At 55.7% G+C, this 18,950-nt stretch overlaps 3 protein-coding genes across 3 annotated transcripts; all 3 read right to left on the reverse strand.

Moving 5' to 3' along the window:
• Positions 1–1,595: 1,595 nt before the first annotated feature.
• HOXA5 (homeobox A5) lies at positions 1,596–4,423 on the reverse strand (the record flags this gene model as incomplete). The annotated part of the gene is made up of 2 exons (XM_080818980.1): positions 1,596–2,877; positions 3,862–4,423. 2 exons carry the CDS (start codon positions 4,421–4,423, stop codon positions 2,627–2,629), a joined length of 813 nt encoding a protein of 270 aa, XP_080675106.1. The 3' UTR covers positions 1,596–2,626.
• Positions 4,424–6,331: 1,908 nt separating this feature from the next.
• On the reverse strand, positions 6,332–8,637 carry HOXA6 (homeobox A6; the record flags this gene model as incomplete). The annotated part of the gene is made up of 2 exons (XM_080818981.1): positions 6,332–6,748; positions 8,196–8,637. The coding sequence occupies 2 exons, from the start codon at positions 8,635–8,637 to the stop codon at positions 6,489–6,491; spliced, it is 702 nt and encodes a 233-aa protein (XP_080675107.1). The 3' UTR covers positions 6,332–6,488.
• A 6,110-nt stretch (positions 8,638–14,747) lies between these two features.
• HOXA7 (homeobox A7) lies at positions 14,748–17,835 on the reverse strand. Its single transcript, XM_080819027.1, has 2 exons — positions 17,248–17,835; positions 14,748–16,271 (listed from the first exon to the last, which is right to left on the reverse strand). The coding sequence occupies exons 1-2, from the start codon at positions 17,624–17,626 to the stop codon at positions 15,946–15,948; spliced, it is 705 nt and encodes a 234-aa protein (XP_080675153.1). The 5' UTR covers positions 17,627–17,835; the 3' UTR covers positions 14,748–15,945.
• Between the last annotated feature and the right edge of the window lie 1,115 nt (positions 17,836–18,950).

An 18,950-nucleotide genomic window follows, 5' to 3' on the forward strand; every position in this document is an offset into this window, starting at 1 on the left:
AAATAAAAAAGAACGTGCAGGCAAACAAGGTTCAGGGCCTGGTCCCGGGTGGGGAGGGGTGGCGGGGGCGGGGAGGGGGTCGTGAGCTCTCCCCCTCCCCCCCCCCAGGTGGGGACGCGCAGTCCCCACAGTCCTGGGCTCGGCCTGGCCACCCAGGGGCCCAGCCTGGTGGTGCGGCCCACGCCTCGCCGGCCTCTGCCACCCTCCGGCTCTCTTACGAGCCGGCCTGAAACTGGGCCCCGAAGGCAGCCGCCTCAATTCAAGGCTGCCAAATGACCCCGGCCCGCGAAGACATATTGCCACAGCCCCGTAAGGAATCCCGCCAGAGTCCGCCTCGGCCCTGCCTGGGCCTTTCTTTCAAACTCCGAGCACTCCTCAGCGCAGCGCGGCCCTCGGCGCCCGTGGCCGGCGCCCCACTGTCTCCCAGCCCCCACCCTAGGGCCCCGCTGCCCCCCGACGAGTCTGCCCCGCCAGCCCCCGGAATGGGGGTCTTGGCCTTGCCAAGGCTCCGCACACAGGCCCATTCGCACACAAAAATCATCTTTTGCACGCCGGAGAGCGCAGCGGAAGTCATTAACATTCGCGGTAGTGCAGCAATTAAAGTTAGGCCTGGGGACGCGGCGGCCACAGGCGCTTTTCACCGGGGTGCCTCCGCAGAGCTGGCTCCCGGCGCTGCTAATGTGGGCAGAGGAGAAGTGGGCTCTGCCCTTTTGAATTCAGAGGCAACCTCAGAGTTATTGAACCAGAGAGAGAGAGAGAGAGAGAGAGATCGAGGAAGAAAGTTTTCAGAGTACAAATAAACTTGAAAGCGCTCAGGAGGCGAGCTTACCTTAACTCGGAGGGAGCCATTTTTCAGAGAGTTTTGAGAACTTGTGGTTTGGACACTTCTGGACCTAAAATTGACAATTTGAATGACCAGGCGGCACACGTAGCCTGCAAAAGAGTCAAATGGAGTCCAGCGTCAGTGAGATTATATGTTATGTGGTATATAATGTTGGATGTCAACTCCCCAAAACCATAAAACTTACTTTAATGGCCCCACGTGACGTTTTATAGCCAGTGAGCCGATCTGTCTGTGCTATGGATGATTTTACGATCTAATTCATAGACAAAACCCTATTCATTTGGCACCCAAATGTCATATAGCCGGAACTGGGGCTTATAAAGTTTACTGTTTTATAACTTTTAAAAGGAAAGACGGCATCAGTGTAAGCAGTCGGTAAATGTGCAAATCTCTAGTTGCACTTTAGCTGCTCTGAGGAGTTTCCCAATCGAGCTAGGATGGGGTAAGTACCTTCCATTTGTAGCAAATTAATTGTAGCAAAAGAAGCCAACTGGGCTCAGGGTGAGGAAGGGGAAGGGGTGCCTGGGTGGGTTAGGGGCAGAGGGTCTGGGAGCCACAGCTTGGCGCAGCAGCCTCTTCAGCAAGTGGAGGCCTAGGATGACCTTAGGAAAGAGGCAGCCTCTGTGTGGGCCCTGAGGGCAGCTAACAAAGCCCTGTGCTTTTGCTCCTTTCTCTCTCTTCCTCTTTTCTTTCCTTTTTCTTTTCTTTCTTTCTTTTTCTTTTCTTTCTTCTTTTTTTTTTTTTTCTGGTACCCATCAAGTTAGCTTGGTTTCCTCAGAGATGGGCAGGTTGGACTCAGGCTTTGGAACCACCTACAGATTTTCCACCTTCTGCCCTGAACTCTGATGGGTCAGAGTTAGCAAGGTCGCGGGTCAGGGTGTTGGTCTGAGGTCTCCTTGCACAGGCAGGCTGCTCAGGTAGCCTCAGACTCACTGCCTTCCAGCACTGGACAGACACAAGAGCAGAAAGAGCCGCTTGCTGTTTTGGCACAAACCAGACCAAGAGAACTTACAATAGAAAGTTTATTTTTTTTTTTTGTTTCCAGTCAGTATTTTTTCCTTAAAAACAAATACAAAAAAAAAAAAAAAAGCTGATCACAGTTTGCTTAAACAGCCAGACTCGGACAATATTTGTAACTTTGTTCACAAAAACATACATCACTGAAGCTGCGCTTATGAGAGCCACTTCCAGAGTTCGTGCAAAGGGTCCTACAAAGGCACGCAGGGACACACCGCTCGGAGTCACAGTTTTCGTCACAGAGCCACTAGTCACTACACGTCAAACAAGTTAAGTTGTGTCTCATCAAGTCACCTCTACAACAGCATTAATTACACAAGGAATATAGGTAGTTTGAATAAAAATATCTTTAACAGCTTGGAGCTGTTGAGACAGGAACACTTCCACTCACATGCACAGTTAAACAACTGGAGTGCAACACACATTGGCACTAAACGAGGTTGAAGGGGACTTTTTTGTGTGTTTTTTTTTCTCTTTTTTGTTATAGTTACTTCAAGTAACACAGCTTGCTTCATATAAATAAGTTAAAACATCTATTTTTTTTTCAAGACAAAGCCATTCAGGACAAAGAGATGAACAGAAAGCAGATCTACTTATACAAGCGCTATAATGGCAATAAACAGGCTCATGATTAAAAGATGAATTAGGGCAACGAGAACAGGGCTTCTTCACAGAAGGAACACAAGGGAGTTTCAGAAAGTCACCTTAGTACTGACACTACGCGGGATCCGCTAATACTGCTCAGTACTTTAAACGCTCAAATACTCAGGGGCGGAAGGCCCCTCCCGCCGCCGCCATGCTCATGCTTTTCAGCTTATTATCTTTTTTCCACTTCATTCTCCGGTTTTGGAACCAGATTTTAATTTGTCTCTCAGAGAGGCAAAGAGCATGTGCTATTTCAATCCTTCTTCGGCGGGTCAGGTAGCGGTTGAAGTGGAACTCCTTCTCCAGCTCCAGGGTCTGGTAGCGCGTGTAGGCCGTCCGGGCCCTTTTGCCTTCCGGGCCGCCTATGTTGTCTGCAACAGAAAGGTCAGCGATTTAGCCACGAACTCCTCAGCCCCCGGTTATCCAAGTAGAGCCAGGGTCCTGAGCAGGAACAGGGGGGAAAGCTCAACAAGTCCTCTCTCCTCGCCTGCCCACCCCTCCCGAATTTCCTTCCCTCTTCCTTTCTAGAGAGAAAACAATACAATTTGGACTCTGGGAACAATCGGCCCATCTGAGGCTGGAGCCGTGTCCCGGAGGATCGCCCGGCTTTCCTTCACCCCTCTCCTGCCCTCTGGCCCTGCCCCTGGAGTCCCGAGGCGGGGCACAGCCCTCCCAGGCAGCCCACCTCTCAGAAACCCAGGGAAGCAAGGCCCTTCCCTGAGCGCCCAAGTGGCCTCCAGGTCACCCTCCCTTAAAGTTCCAGCCCCGCAAGCCGCCTTCTGTTCCAGCCTGCACGCTTGGGGCGCCTCTTTCTTTTTCTTCCCCTTTCCTGCTGTCCCTTCTGCTCCCAAACTTCAGAATCCCGCCGGCTCTCGCCTCGATTATTCACCCCCCCAAGCCCCTTTTCGGGGACTCTAATTAGTAACGCTGTTTCCCCAGCGTAGCCCTCCTCATAAATTATCCGCCCTGACAAGCCCGATTCACGGCCCCTACTGCCATCCTCTACCTCTCTGCGCCCTGCTCGGCTGGCCTGACCCGGGAGCGCGTTCCGAGGCGCTGGGGTTCGATATGGGATTTTTCCTCCCCCCCCCCCCGTTTCAACATCTAAACTTGCCTGGCCAACGGCCCTTCTCCCCCACCACCCCCCGCCCGCCCCCACTTGCGAGCGTTGGGCACTGCAGAGAAGAGAAGGTGGAAGGAGGAAGGCTGGGAAGGAGAACGGCGGGGAGAGACTCCACAGGGCTGGGAGAGGCAAGACCAGGAGAAAGATGGGGAGAGAAGGCGGTAAAGGAGAGAAGGGGGACCGAGAGCCGCGCCCCCGCGGCCGCGTGGATTTAGAAAAAGGCTGGCTTTACCATGACTTATGTGCAGCTTGCGCATCCAGGGGTAGATCTGGGGTTGGGCGGGCGGCGCCGGGCTCGGCTCGCTCTGCGCGCCCGCCTGCTCGCTGCTGGCGGGGGCGTCCTCCTCTGCTCCGGACGCCGTGCCAACCCCCTCTCTGCTGCTGATGTGGGTGCTGCCGGCGTTGGCCGAGGCGCCGCTGGAGTTGCCCAGGGAGTTTTTCCCGCCGTGGTGGCTGTCGCTGCCGGGCGAGGGGGCCACGGCGGAGCAGGGCAGCGGGTCGGGCGGAGGCGAGTGCGTGGACGTGGCCGGCTGGCTGTACCTGGGCTCGGCAGGCGCCGCGCTGGCGCCGGCCGCGTAGCTGCGGGCGCGCTCCCCGGAGCCAAAGTGGCCGGAGCCTGAGCGGCCGACGCTGAGATCCATGCCATTGTAGCCGTAGCCGTACCTGCCGGAGTGCATGCTCGCCGAGTCCCTGAATTGCTCGCTCACGGAACTATGATCTCCATAATTATGCAACTGGTAGTCCGGGCCATTTGGATAGCGACCGCAAAATGAGTTTACAAAATAAGAGCTCATTTGTTTTTTGATATGTGTGCTTGATTTGTGGCTCGCGGTCGTTTGTGCGTCTATAGCACCCTTGCACAATTTATGATGAATTATGGAAATGACTGGGACATGTACTTGGTTCCCTCCTACGTAGGCACCCAAATATGGGGTACGACTTCGAATCACGTGCTTTTGTTGTCCAGTCGTAAATCCTGCCTGATGACCTCTAGAGGTAAACTCGTGCACTAATGGGGGAGTTGGGTGGAGGCGAGAGGGGTGGCGCGCGCGCCTCAGGCGCGTGCCCGCCACCCGCCGCCGCCGTTCAGTCGGACTCGAGCGCCACCCGCTGGAGGCAGGGCGCATCGCTCCGCTTCCGACCCAGGGCTGCAAGGGCCGGGGTCGAATTGAGGTTACAGCCCATTATGGCAAAATTATTGCATTTCCCTCGCAGTTCCATTAGGATGTACCAATTGTGAGGCCGTCAGCTGCCGATCGCGCGCCCGGCGAGGATGCAGAGGATTGGGGGGGAGATGGTGACTTGGATTTTATTTACAACAACTTTATTTCCCCGCTGTGCAGCCCCTCTTATTTTTGTGTCGAGGTTGGGGTTGGTTCTGCCCGTCGTGCCGGCAGCTCTGAAATTTGAAAATACAGATATCACCTTCGGGGAAGGGGGGAGGCCATTTAGCCAATTGGAGAAATAAATCCTGCCCGCAGCAGCAGCTACAATTACGGCTCTGTTTTTCTGTGAGTGCATGAGGGACAGCGTCCCTGCCGCTCTTAAATGACAGGCGTCTATTAAAGATAGCTTTTGTGTAGTGTTTCTCCGAGGCGAGGTCAAATTCCATACACTTTTATAACCGGAGTCGATTTTTCTTTCGTGTAAATATGGTTTTCGTGTCATTAGTTCGCTATTTGATTTGCTTTAAGTATCCAATCTGGAGAATCTTCCCCACCAGGTCCCTTTCCTCGAGGCAGCCGGGCCCCAAGTCGGAGGGTTCTCGCCGAACCCACCGAGTGGGCCCAGACTCCCCGCAGCCACAGGAGCTGCTGGGAGGCTGGGGATCCTTGGGCCGAATTATTAGGGTCTGCCTTACACCGCCAGGAGTAAGATGAGGGTGCTAATGGAAACATTTCGTGGCAGTGCCTAGTATCTTCGTAGATATTTTCCTGGGTCCTGAAAGACGAAAGTAAATCACAAACACAGCCGAAAGGCCTGGGGAGTACTTCCCGCTGGAGGCTGAGCGTCGCAGGCACCCCTGGCACATTTGGAAACCAGGACTCTTGCCGTTCCCAGGGTCCTGAGCCGCCTCCTTAGGTCCTGAAAGCCACTGCGGTAGAAGCGCAGGCACTATCAGAGGCGGGGATCCGGGATCCGGGATCCGGGATCCGGAGCTGGAGCCTTCGGGATCCGGAGCTGGAGCCTTCGGGAGCCCAGTCTCTCCGGGAACTGTAAAGTTCCGCTCGCGCCCAGGTTAGGTCGGCTCGGCTGAGGCTGCTTCTCTTCCACGGACGGTTGCGCGCGGGGCTGAGAGACTAGGCTGTCTCAGGGTCCCCTTTGTTCCTCACGCTTCTTCCTGTCTAGGAGCGGCCTGGGATGCCACCGCAGTGCTGGGGCCCCAGCCTTTAGGCCCCTTCTTTCCAGTGGCCTGAGTCGATTCGGTGGTGACCTCCGCGACTTGGTGGAGAGGGACTGAGGCGGAAATGCCCAGACACCAAAAGGGGCTCGGCCCAGGTTCTTTCCTCTCCAGCAACCCTGCGTCCCAAGCTCAGGGGCACGCAAAGGCGCTGGCACAAGAGCCGGGGACGAATTCGGGGCGCGCCCTGGGATCCGGAGCCGACTAGGGCAGCCTTGGAGAGCGGGACTGTATGTGCAGTGCGCCCGGTTCCACCACTGGGATTGGCTGTGTGTAGATTTTTTTTTTTTTTTTTGGTAAGAAATAAATGCTCAGGCGTTTGCAAAGCTCCCGCTCCCTTGAAGCTGCAGAAGCCCCCCGGATGGGAGCAGGCGGGGGAGAAAAGTTGGGGAGCAGGCGAAGGCAAAGGGGCAAAGCCGAGGGAGGTTGCGGCGCTGGCCTGGTCCCTGCCCAGGCGTTTACTCGCCCGCCTTTGCCTCAGCGTCCTCCCCGCTGGGCTGTGTGGAATTGATGAGTTTATTTTCCTTTTTCCACTTCATGCGGCGGTTCTGGAACCAGATCTTGATCTGGCGCTCGGTGAGGCAGAGCGCGTTGGCAATCTCGATGCGGCGGCGCCGCGTCAGGTAGCGGTTGAAGTGGAACTCCTTCTCCAGCTCCAGGGTCTGGTAGCGCGTATAGGTCTGGCGGCCTCGGCGCCCGTGACTCCCATACACAGCACCTGCGGGCAGAAAAGGCCGGGCGCCGGTGAGCCAGGATCCCGGCAGCCCAACCAGGCAGACCCGTGCCCTTCGCCCCCGGCCTCTAAACTGGAAACCACCCGCCTCCACTCCAGCCTCTTTTCGCTATGTCTAAGGCCAAAAGCCGGTAGGATGGGAGAAGATTATTTCATACCAAGCGAGATGTTTTCCACCTAAAACAGTCTGGAGTGAGAAGTTATTGTTTTGGGTAAAATCTGCTCTGTAAGAAAATCAGTACAAGCAGAAGAACAGAATGAGCATTCTTAATTCAGGGTACCTGAGTAGTGTTTTTGTGGGAGTGTAGGGTGTGTGTCTGAAAGTGATGGGTGTGGAACCCTGTGAATAGGATGGACACTCGGAATTCACACACCGATCCCTGTGAAGGTGTTACTGTGGCCAGAAGTGTCAGGACTCAATATGGGTTGTTTTGTTTGTTTGTTTGTTTTAAGATGAAAAATGGTCAGCCCTCTCAAATCTTTGCAAACTCCCCCCAAATTGTGGGGCCCTTCTGAGAAATGCAGAGCTCCCTTGGAAAAACAACAACAACAACAACAACAACAAACAAGTGGATCTTAAAGCAAAACACTAATAGTTTAAAATTCTGCATTAGGTTCTGCCCTGCTCCAAGGATTCTCTGTCGATTTTTTGGAAAACAGAGGCAAAGGGATGGAGCTATGGGCCATCTGGGGTTTCTGGAAATGTAGGACTGTGATGGGCTATCTGTTCTGAAGCCAAAGGAGCCCATGGGTGGGGTGGGGGGCTCCCCCCAAGCTGGGTGTATGAGACTCAGGCAGGCCCTCAAAAGGAGGCAGAAGTTGGCCAAGAGTGAGCAGTTGAGTGGAAGGGGGAGGAGGGGAGGGAGGAGAAAGAAAAAATCCTGAGGCTGGGGATGTGGCCCTCCAAGGCTTTAGGGAGACACTAGAAGAAGCCAAGTGAGAGCCTCTACCTATATGGGTTTCTGAAAGGCAGAAAGGAGAAGGATTGGGGAGTGAAGGGGAGTTATTAGTGCTGGGTGCAGAAGGCCATCTCTGCTTGGGGATCTGAGCAGGGTGTTACCAGGGGGAAGTGTGGGCAGGCACTCCCTCCCATCCAGCCTAGCTCTCTGTTCAGGTTGCCCCTGTCACCGAGTCTCACCTAAAGTGGCAGTGACCCCTCTCCATCCCCTAAGGTGTCACCTTACATGGCTACTAGTGCAGTGCCTTCACTCTGCCACAGCTTGGTTGCCTCACTGGAAATGGGTTGGTTTTTTTTGTTGTTGTTGTTGTTTTAATCTCTTTTTTAAAAAGCCAGGAAACTTTGTTCATTCTTTCCTCCTTTCTTTCTATTTCCTCTTTCTACTTTCCCTGTCTCCTCCTTCCTACCTCCTTTCCCTGCCCCTTTCCCCCTCTCCCTCCACGCTCTTGGGGGGGCAGCAGGGAAATGCCTTACCCGCGCAGGAGTTCATCCGCTGCATCCAGGGGTAAACAGGACTCGTGTACTTCCGGTCGGTGCCTTCGTCATGGAGGGCTTTGCCCGGCACGCTGCTGCTGTCGGGTTTGTACTGCTGCTCGGGAGAAAAGTGCAGGTAGTCCCCGGGGCCCCTCTGCTTGCCACTGCCCGAGGGCGAGGCGCCACTGAGGTCCTTATCAGAATAGAAGCACGAGGCCCCGTACTCGTAGGACGCCCGGTTGCAGGCCAGGACCGAGTTGGACTGTTGGTAGAAACAAGGTGAGGTGTACGTCTTGTCCGGGAGGCTCGACGCCCCGTACGAGGCCGGGAAGGGCCTCAGCGCGTCATAGCCGGCCGGGTAGAGGGGCAGCTGGCCCAAGAAGGAGTCCTGGCCGCTGGGCAGGCTCCCGGGGAAAGTGGGATTCACAAAATAGGAACTCATTTGCGCGCCCCTCTGCAGGACTGTGATTTGTTGTGTATTAGTACATCTGGCTATAACTATTAGTAGTCATCGAACTGGTTTGTTTCTGGATGGCCGAACGCCAAAAGCGACAGCAGCAAATCGCACCAGCTGACGCGGCGGCGGCCAATGGGAGCGAGCGCTGGAGCCCGCTCCCCGGGGACCGCGGCGACCGAGGCAGCAAAGTTACAAACAGCCCCCAGCCCGCCCGCCCGCCGCCCGCCGCCCGCCCGGCAGATTAATGGGCGCGCACAGCCAGCCGGCCCGGCTCTCCTCCCGAACGCCAGCGGCGGGCACAGCCCGGATAGGGGCGTGCGAAACAGGCCGGGGGTAGGGACACGGGAGTCCGGGCCGCCGCAAAGGCCCCCGCCAGGCCCGCTCCTTCCTCCTCCCCTTCTTGCCTGGTCCGATTTTGCCGGTTTTTCTTTCCAAACAGGAAACCTGACAGCCCCGCGCCCGGAGGGGCGGTGACAACGAAGGCTTTGCTCCCCGTCGGCCTGCCCTCGCGCCAGGGCCCTGAGTTTGCCCCTCCCTCTGCACCCCCCTACCGGCGGGTGCGGGTTCCGGAGTTAGAGAAGGGGGTCTGAGAAACCAGGCCTTCACGCCCTGCTCCTCACTCCTGCACCTTAGGAGTCGGTGCATCCCTTCTTGCTCTCCTTCCCCACACCCACCAAGGGCCTGGGCCTCACTGCCGCCGGGTGCAGAAGGCTCACCTCGAGCTGACCAGGATGGACCAAACGTCTTCCCCCACTGGTCCCATCCTCCCACAGACAACACGTGAGTTCCGACGGGCTCCCCTCCAATGGCCAGCGACTGCATGGCCTCAAAGCACCCCACAAGCTGTGCGTCCTGGTCCCATCTTTGAACCCAGGAACTGAGAGGCCAGAAACCACTGGTTTCAACAAGAAAGGGACCTACAGAGGAGTAACCTTGAGACTGAGCTCCAAAGCCAGCCATGGGACCTGCTCCCCTCTCCCAGCACTTGGGACTCTCCCTCCCGACACCCAGACTGCTCAGAGCTGAGACAGATCCAGATGTGGAATCTCTGTCCTCATTTCAGAGGCACAGCGACCCAAGGTCCCTGCCCAGCCAGGCATAGAGGGCACCTGGGATGTCCCAAGGCTGTGAGATCACTGATGTGCTTGGTTTGGGGGCCTCCCCACAGCCCGCACTTTGCTGGAGTGTACCCTTTTCCATGCCTTTCCTGGGACTGTTGGGGGCCTGCCGCCTGCAGTTGCTCTAATACCAGGAATAGCTGTTTCATCGGCTCCAGGAACCGCCTGCATTGCTTTTTACCGTGGTCCCAGGCCTGGCCTTCCCCAGACAGGATGTGAAAAGCTTGTCCTGGGTTGCTTTTCCTTGCTTGATAGGTGTGCCTTCGAGATAGTTGACTTTTACAGCACATTGATCAATCTCATTTTGTAAAATGTGATATCTTTCCAATGGCATTTTTACAACTGTATTTGTTGGGCTTGTAAAACCCTTGAATTAGCCTTAAAATCCTCAATTCTGTGGAGGCTGAAGAAAGACTATTTATACAATTTGGTTGAATTTCCAGAGGATGTTTGTAAGATCTGTAAAACTCTGGTGAATGCAGGCTCATGGGGTTCAGGACTTGGGTAGCAATGCCCTCCTAGGAATCTGCCAACGACTTCCTTAATCTCTTCCCTGCTTTTTGATTTTTTCCTCTGCCCTCACTTCCCTCAAAGGAAGAAAACTGGGAAAGGACTGGGTTACTGGTGGCTTCCACAGAACCTAGCGAGCACCCCTGAAAATGGCTTCTGCCCACCCGATGGTGGCTGCACCCAGAAGCCTTCTGCCTGTGCCCCAACCAATCCAAGCTAGGGAAGTTTCCCCTTTGCATATATATAAAGAAGGGCCTGGCAGGAGGGGATAGAATGTAACATTTCCCTGGAATTTCCTCAGAAAATGGACAGGATAGCTGAAAATGAAAACTCAAGTTAAAAATTCTAAAGGGAATTATTTTTTAAAAGCTATGTCCAAAGAAAATCATGTTTGAGTTATTGTTTCTTAAACAAGACCATTAGATGACAGTGATTTCAAACAAATGATTGTTGTTCAAGACAAAAATAATTGTTCGGAGATGTTGATAAATGCTTACATTTATAATTTCTGTGTCATACCTCCAGGTCTCACACAGTATTGGGACTGATGGCAGTTTATTCCATATACCACGGTTATTATTTGTTATGGTTTGACTTGGATTTTTGATCTAATAATTACCCCAGACAATGACAGAATTTGATTTCTCAGCTAAGAGCCAAAAAAAACATTGTATTTCTAGCTTCTACAGGCACTGAGATAGAAAAAAATAAATTGAAATCTCTATGTGTTAGCCAAGGCTGGTACATCTTATGTTGGCGATGACCCAATTTATTTCTCCAACCAGCATTAGGTGTCTATATATATATATATAGAGAGAGAGAGAGAGAGAAACAGAGCGAGCGAGAGACATAGACACACTCAGGCAAGAATAGGAGCCCCAGACGCTGGAGGGAGACTCTCCTGGGATAGTGAGAATGGCTACTAGGACTCTCTCTTCTAGGTCAAAGCCACAGAGAAAGTCCACTTACCTTTCAGCTGCTCTTCAAAGGGGACTGGATGGCGTGCAGGGCCCCATAGTCCGCCCTTTCCCTGGGCTGCCCACTCGACCTCCGCCAGCCTGGGGGGCGGCCTGCCGGTGTGTGGGGGGGACCTTGAGGGCCACCCGGGCCGCCTGGATCTGTAGCCCAGGACAGAGCCCACAGCGCACAGGTGCGGCCTCTGCCTGTCACAGGCCCTCGCCTGACGCCAAAGCCCGCCTTTCTTGCCATAGTCAGTCCTCCTCAGGGCCAGCCAGGCCTGCAGGCCTCAGGACCAGGAGTGGTCTCTCCGATTTCAAAATCCCAAAGCGGGCGCCTTCCCCGTACCAGCGTGCGCCCCGGGGGGCGCCTTGGGACGCGCAGTTTGGACAGAAGCAGCCATGACGTGCCAGGCCGCCTGTGCAACCAGTCTCCACGGCGCTGGGGGTGGGGGAGGACCCGAGTCTAGTCGGGCGTCCAGCTCTTGTCAGAGGTGGCCAAGGCGGGGGAGGTTCCCGACAGGCTCTGGGAGGCCGCCCCTCGGGTCCTCCCTTGCCCCCCTCTCCTCGGCCTGCTTGGGAATCTCTGAGGGGCCCGCGCAGCAGTCGCGCCAGGCTGCACGACGCGGGGCTGCGGCTGGCGTCGGTCCCGGCGACGGCCACAGCGTGGCAGCAGCGAGCGCCCAGCGCGGTCGCAATAAATAATCTGCCCGCGGCAGCCGCAGTCAGGCTGCCCGCGGCCCTGCGACGCAATTGCGCCGCTTTATCCGCCCCGAGCGCACCCACAGCGCGCGCGGCCGTCCCAAACGTCCACAGCCCCCTCTGAATTTTCTAATGCATACGAAGGTACTCCCTTAAGGTGGGAAAACAACAACCGAAACCACAAAACAAACAACAAGAACTCGAGCCCAGAGCCTCTGGATCGTTTCTGGTCGCAGTCCCGGGAAGCTCCTCGGGCAAATCTGGCCGAGGGGCACCCAGGCCAACCCGCGATCTGTGCCACCGCGCCACAGAAAGCCAACGCCCACGGCACCCTCCGTGCTTCCTCCCCGGCGGCTCCACAGTCCCTCTTTCCGCTCGCGGAAAGTGGGGCTTGCGGTCGCCAGCGGCTGCGCCGAGGTGGGTGGGGGGTCCCCCTATCGCCCAGACTCGGTTTGCGTCCTTCCTTCAACCTTAGCTGCGGCCCCTGCCACACTCAATAACACCACTACATTCTCTGCACCGAAACTTCCCGCCAAGCAACACCCAGCCAATTAACCCCATCCTCTCCTCCAGCACAGAGTTCCACCCACGCACCTAGTCCCTCTCCCCGCGCTTCAGACACCCCTGTCATCGGAAAACCGCGTGAAGGCAAGCAGACAATCAGCAGAGGAACCTGGCTGAATTAGTAAGTTTTTGTTTGCTTTTTCCCCTCATTCTTTCTCTCCAGAAACCGATTCCCTTGGAACAGAAGGTGTTGTGTTGATACCAGTAAAACGCATGTCAATTAATTAATTCACTTTGCCCTCACCTCTTCCCACCTCCCCAGATCGGGATCTGTCTCCAGTTGTTGGGGAATTCAGTCGAGCCAACTGGGTCATGAATTTGAAAAAAAAAAAAAAATCCAAACTGGAGAGGCTGGTAGGGAACGCCGAGTGCAGGGCCACCTCTTTTGGGGGCTAGGCAAGGTCGCTGGGGAAGAGGAGAGAGTCTAGACCACAGTGCTCCCGCCCCATGCCAGGAAGCTGTGCCACGGAAGGAAGGCTGGCATTTACTGCCATGGTGAGCCAGGGAGAGGAGAGAGAAAGGGGAGTGTGTGTGTGTGTGTGTGTGTGTGTGTGTGCGTGCGTGCGCGTGTGCATGCGCGCGTGATGGAGGGGACAAGTGTGAATGGTAAGTGTGGGCGAGGGTCTTCAAAGCCGCCCTGGGTGCCCTCTCCCACCACCGCCTGCGCTGGCTGCCATCTCACCACCTTTGCTCCTGTCTCCCCACATGTCTCACCTTCAGATGGCGGCTCCCAGAAGCTCCTACCCCTCTGACAGCTGTCGCTTGGGCAGCCGGAGAGACGAATCGTCCTCCTTCCTGGTGCCAGAGGACGCAGGAAATTAGCCAGGTTGCGAGTTGCAAAGCGGCCGCGGCGGCGCGGGGAACTGGACGCGCCCCACCTCCAGCGGGAGCGGCCGGGCCGGGCCGGGCCAGCGCCTCATCTCGCTCGCCATCGCCGGACAAAGCGCAGCCAAGCCCGGCTGGAAGGCAGAGCTCCGAAGCAGGCAGGACGGAGCGGAGCAAAAGAATGCGGCTCTATTCTCGCAAGGGAAATTATAAAAAAGTTCATGTTCACGGTTCCCATCCACATGACCGACAGCGGCCAATGGAAGGGCCGAACAACTCATAAAGTTGTATTGCAAAGTTGTAAATTTTCATAAACAACAACGGATTTATGACCCTTTCCCCATCACTAAGAGGAGGCAGCTCTTACACCGGCGCCATCTTACCACCGAGGCCGCCCGGACTTGGGGCCGCAGGTTTTACAAACCCAGTTGGGCCAGGTTTTATTAAAAGAGCAGTAAGAAGCGGGCCCAACCTAGGCAGGAGACGGGAGTCGAGGTCTTCGCCTGCCGAGCTCAGACTACTCTGCGCTCGTCCTATCGTCCCTCGCCCCTACCCAGACCCTCCACCTTCCCCGCACCGGGACACCCCCGCCAAGGTTCGGCAGCCCGCCTGTGCGGACCCCTGCCCTTCCCATACCCCTCAGTTGCAGTGCTGCGCCCGGACGCCCTGGCTTTGCCTGAATGCGGGTGGGAGGGGGGCTGCGTCAGAGATCCTGAATCCCCCCTCCTAGCATGGGGCCGTTTTTCAGGACTCATGGAAAATTCGGGATCACTGGCAAGGGTAATACCCCTTTCCAAGCCCACCCCACAGCCTTAGAGGGAAGGGTGGATTTTGGATTCCCTCATGGAATTTGTAGAGGTGTTTTGGGGGGTTTTTTGTTTGTTTTTTGTTTTTTTTTTTTTAAGGGAGATTCATGGAATATAATGTATCCATTGAAAATTCTGTTTTCAAGAGATCTGGAAGATGTTTTGCACACACACACACAAAACCAAGATGAAAATCTCCTGAGAAATGCACATATGCAATCATGGACACACAGAAATGCACACACCCAATTATGGGCACAAATGTGTGCATCTATTTACACCAGAAACACATGCACTCAATTTTGGACACAGAATTACATAAAATCACTGACTTGTGCAGTAATACACACATACGTAAAATACACATATTAAAAAAGAGGTACACGCATACCTATACAAATCCACACCTTAGAATCCACACAAAAAGGGACTTGACACACATTTACACCAATATATGGACACTCAACACTTGGACCCTATTTGTCCTTCCAGTTTTGCTTCCCCCAAACCCCTGTGGGCTTCCAGACATAGCAAACCCTGGCTAGGCTTACCTCTCTTTCCCAGCTACCCCCCCCACCCCTCCGCACCCTGTATAAAGCAGTCCACATTTTTTTGTCACCAAGCATCTTTATTTTTCTGTTACATAAAACACGGTTAGCTGGGCAAGACAGGAAGTGTGCCTTCCCATTCCTGGAACCCCAAGCTAGAGCCTACAGGGACAAGGGGGACGCAGGACAACACAAGAGATGAAGGGCATTGGGAGGGGCATCAGCCCTCCCCACCAGCTATAAAGTTAGCTCAAGACAACACACCATGCTACAAAGTCATCCCATTAACACATCCTTCCCAAGTCAAGACATTGCCTTACAAATGAGCTCCAAGACTATATAAATGACAAAAAAAAAAAAATCTTGTTCAAATATACAATATTTGCTATTGTAGGAAAAGTCAGGGTGTACATATTCAACATGGCTGGACAGTAGGACACAGGGACCAGGGAAGGTTCAGGAAGGCTGGGAGCATCTCTGTAGTCCTACTAAGCAGAAGCTAACCCAGAGATCTGTGGCTAGCTTGGGAATGCTCCCCTCCAGAAGTGGGGGTAATGGGCCTGCACTTGGGGTGCCCAGGCCAGAGAAGGAGGGATTCTAGGTTGCAGCACTTAGAATGCTTTGGAATAAATATATTATTTTTCAATTTAAATAGAAGCCAATACCCTGGTCCCCGGACCCCAGCCCTTCTCCACGCAGCCTCAGGGACCCCAAAGGCTGCCAGGCAGAAGCAGGAGGGGCCTGGCGGAGGAAGGGGCCGGGACTAGGTAGCAGGCGAGCCAGTGAGCACAAAATAGGTAGTTTGGGAGAGTAGGTAGTACTGAGAGAATCAGGTCCTTTCCGGTATGGGGGAGGTGCTGGGTGTCTGCCAGTGTTGGGACACGTCTGGTCTTCCTGGGAGTGGAGGCCTACTGGGGATGGGCCCATAGGTAGTTTGGGGTGCCTCTGGCCGAGGCCTGTGCTAGGTAGTATTTTAGCCGTGCCAGCGCAGAGCTGGTCGGACTGGGGTTAGGGAGGGTGTCTGCTGGGGATCCTTGGGGGCAGAGAGAGCCCCAAGGGGACCCAGTCTAGGCGGCTGCTCGGTCCAGAAAAGATGGGAGCTGGAGTGGGTCGTGGGGCAGATGGGTGCAGGTTGGGGACTGTTTTTTGTTGTTGTTTTTTTACGTTTTCTTTTTATTTTTTCCACTTTTGTAAATAAAATCAATGAGTCTCTAAAGACGCTTTTCCCGACTGTCTGGTGCAGCCAGGGCCCCGACTTGGCCCCTCATTCCTCCTCCTCTTCGTCGTCATCTTCTTCATCTTCGTCCTCATCGTCGGCCTTGTCGGTGGCGGCGGCGGCGGCGGTGGCGGCGGCAGCGGGCACGGCGCCCTCGGGGGCTGCGGTGGCCGGACCCTCATCCTTATGCTCTTTCTTCCATTTCATGCGGCGGTTCTGGAACCAGATCTTGATCTGGCGCTCGGTGAGGCAGAGCGCGTGGGCAATCTCGATGCGGCGGCGCCGCGTCAGGTAGCGGTTGAAGTGGAACTCCTTCTCCAGCTCCAGCGTCTGGTAGCGCGTATAGGTCTGGCGGCCCCGCTTCCTGTCGGGCCCTGGGAGCAGACAGGACACATGGACACATGGACAGATAAACCAACAGAGACACAGACAGGACAGTGCATTAGCCAGGCCGCCGTCCCAGAGCCCGCACCTTTCCCCAGCGCTGACCCGGGCGCGCGTCCCCCCTCCACCCGCGCCCCCCGAAAGGAGCTGGGGGAGGAGCGGGAGTGTTAGCGGAAGACCCCAACTGCGGTGCCAGACGCGCAGGCAGCTCTGTGAGGAGGAAAGGCGCAGAATCCCAACTTTACAACCGTCCTTTCCAGCCGGCTAGGCTTCCACAATGTCCTGCTTCCCCCTGACAAAGGGAAATTGTAAATATAGAGTGTGGGCAAGTGGGAGACGCTGCGCTTTTGCCATTCAAAGGCGAGCTGGGCCGCTTCCCCCGCCCCTTGCTAGGCAAGTGGGTGACCCTCGGGCGGTCCGCACTCCAGGGGCGCCTTTCCTCCCTAGAAGACCGCGCCCCCATAGCCGGACCTTCCATGGGCACTCCGACCCCCTGTCCCCGCTCTCGTTCCCCACCCCTCCTTTAACTGGCCCCTGGCACAGGGGCGTTAGGGGGCCCTGATGAAGGGTTTGGCTCTTCCTGCTTTTGAAAAACAGAAGCCAGGCCGAAAGGAAAAGGAGGAGGGAGGGAGAGAAGAAAGGGAGAGAGAAAGAGGGAGAAAGAGAGAATAGCGAACAAAATGTTAAAATTCCAAGGCAAATGGAGTTAAATAAATTTACGAGGATCGAACCCATTAATTGGGTCATAAAAAGTTTTATGAGCCTCATTTACATACAATGCTACGGGCTCTCCACGCTATGGCGCCTTGACTCTAATTAAAACCAGAAAGGCAGCGCCGCCAGGAGTCACGGGGCCGTCGGCTCGCAGTCGCCTCTCTCCGCGCTCCGCGCTCCCCAGCCGGGCGCTCCCCGCTGCCGGTCCGCCCGCTCGCCCACCCACCCGGTCAGCCTAGCTGCTTCGCCTACCTGAAGACCGCATCCAGGGGTAGATGCGGAAATTGGCCTCGGCCGGGCCGTGCAGCGCGCCTTCGTCCGCCTTGTCGCAAGCGCCTTTGGCGAGGTCACCGCAGAGCCCGGGGATGTTTTGGTCGTAGGAGGCGCAGGGCAGGTTGCCGTAGGCGTCGGCGCCCAGGCCGTACCCGGACGCGAAGGGGCTCTGATAGAGGGGGCTGTTGACATTGTACAAGCCCGGTACGGTGGAAGCGAAGGCGCCGGCTCCCGCCCCGTAGCCGCTTCTCTGCGAGTTGGGCGCAAAGGAGCAAGAAGTCGGCTCGGCATTTTGGAACAGAGAAGCCCCCGCCGTATATTTGCTAAAAAGCGCATTCACATAATACGAAGAACTCATAATTTTGACCTGTGATTTGTTGTCCGGCAGCTTTCAGTGTCGGTTTTACGAGGTAGCGTGATATATGATAACATTACACCCCCAGATTTACACCAAACCCCATTTTCTTTTGGACGGAGCTCGCTGCAGCACGTGACCGGCCACATGACCGCCTCCGCCAATCTCAGCAGCCCTCACAGGTGGTCTTGCTCCGCGGGGCCCGCGGCAGCCTAGAATGGAAGGGGAAGAGGCTCAAATATGTGGCCAACGAATCTGCCCGCGCCGGGCTGGCCTGGCGCGTCCCGCGGGAAAAGGACCCCGAGTCTCCGCGCGAGCGCTCAGCTCACCGCAGCGTGGACGCCTGGCCTGCACAGGCTGCGCGGGGCGGCCGGGCACAGCCTCCTTTAGCCTATTACCGAACTCTGGACCAAGCCTGCAGACCTCCCGACCCCTGTCCTGTCTACTGACCCAGCCTAGGGAGGGTCTCTACACTCTGCGCACCCGCCCGACCTACGGCAGTCCATGGACAAGTCTCAGCTCCGGGCAAATCGGTTCTTTGCCCGCTTGTACCCCCCGCACAACCCCCCCCCCCCCCCGCCACGTCCACTGGGCGGTAGGCCCAGTTAGACTATGATCCAGATGGGGCCGGCGCAGCGTCACTTACAGCTGCAGCGAGAACGCCACCGCAAACTGGAACCATGTGGTTCGAATAAAGTCAACGTCTCCCAGCTTCCTTTCCTTAATCGGAGGCACACTGTTTATCCGCCTTAAAGGAAGCAGTGAAATATTTATCTATTAATGAGCCTCATTTGCCAACAGATTTATTAACGTGGGGTTCCCCTCCCGCCTCCTGGACACCGCTGTCCTGGCAGGCTCTGTGCATTCGCTCCTGGGCACCTGGCTGGCCTCTGGCAGCCTAAGAAATAGCTGGACACTCTTTTGTCCTCCCGGCAACCTCTGGTTTCCCCTCGCTCAAGGGAACCAAGTCTCTTTCCTCCAAGGCTGGAGGAACCTCAGGCCCTACACCCTTCCAGGTACCCCTAGTGCTGGGACTTTTCTGGAAGCCTTTACCAGGGCCACCCATGGGCCTCTGCCAGCTCCTCGTGGTCTTGAGTGCTTGGGAGCAAGCAATACATATGGTAGAGCCAGTTGGAGAGGAGAGAAGCCCCAGGTGCCTGGGGGCTTCAGCCCACTGTGGATCTCCATTTCTTTTTGAGGACCCCCAAAACAAATAGGGGGACCCCCTCTAGTAAGACCACCCAGTTCTGGCGGCTTCATATTTCCAAGACTGGCTCACAGAGAGCAGAACGCACAATAGTTTCCCTACTTCCCATTTAGGCCCCCA

This window comes from Martes martes, assembly GCF_963455335.1.
Source record: "Martes martes genome assembly, chromosome: 11".
Taxonomy (NCBI): domain Eukaryota; kingdom Metazoa; phylum Chordata; class Mammalia; order Carnivora; family Mustelidae; genus Martes; species Martes martes.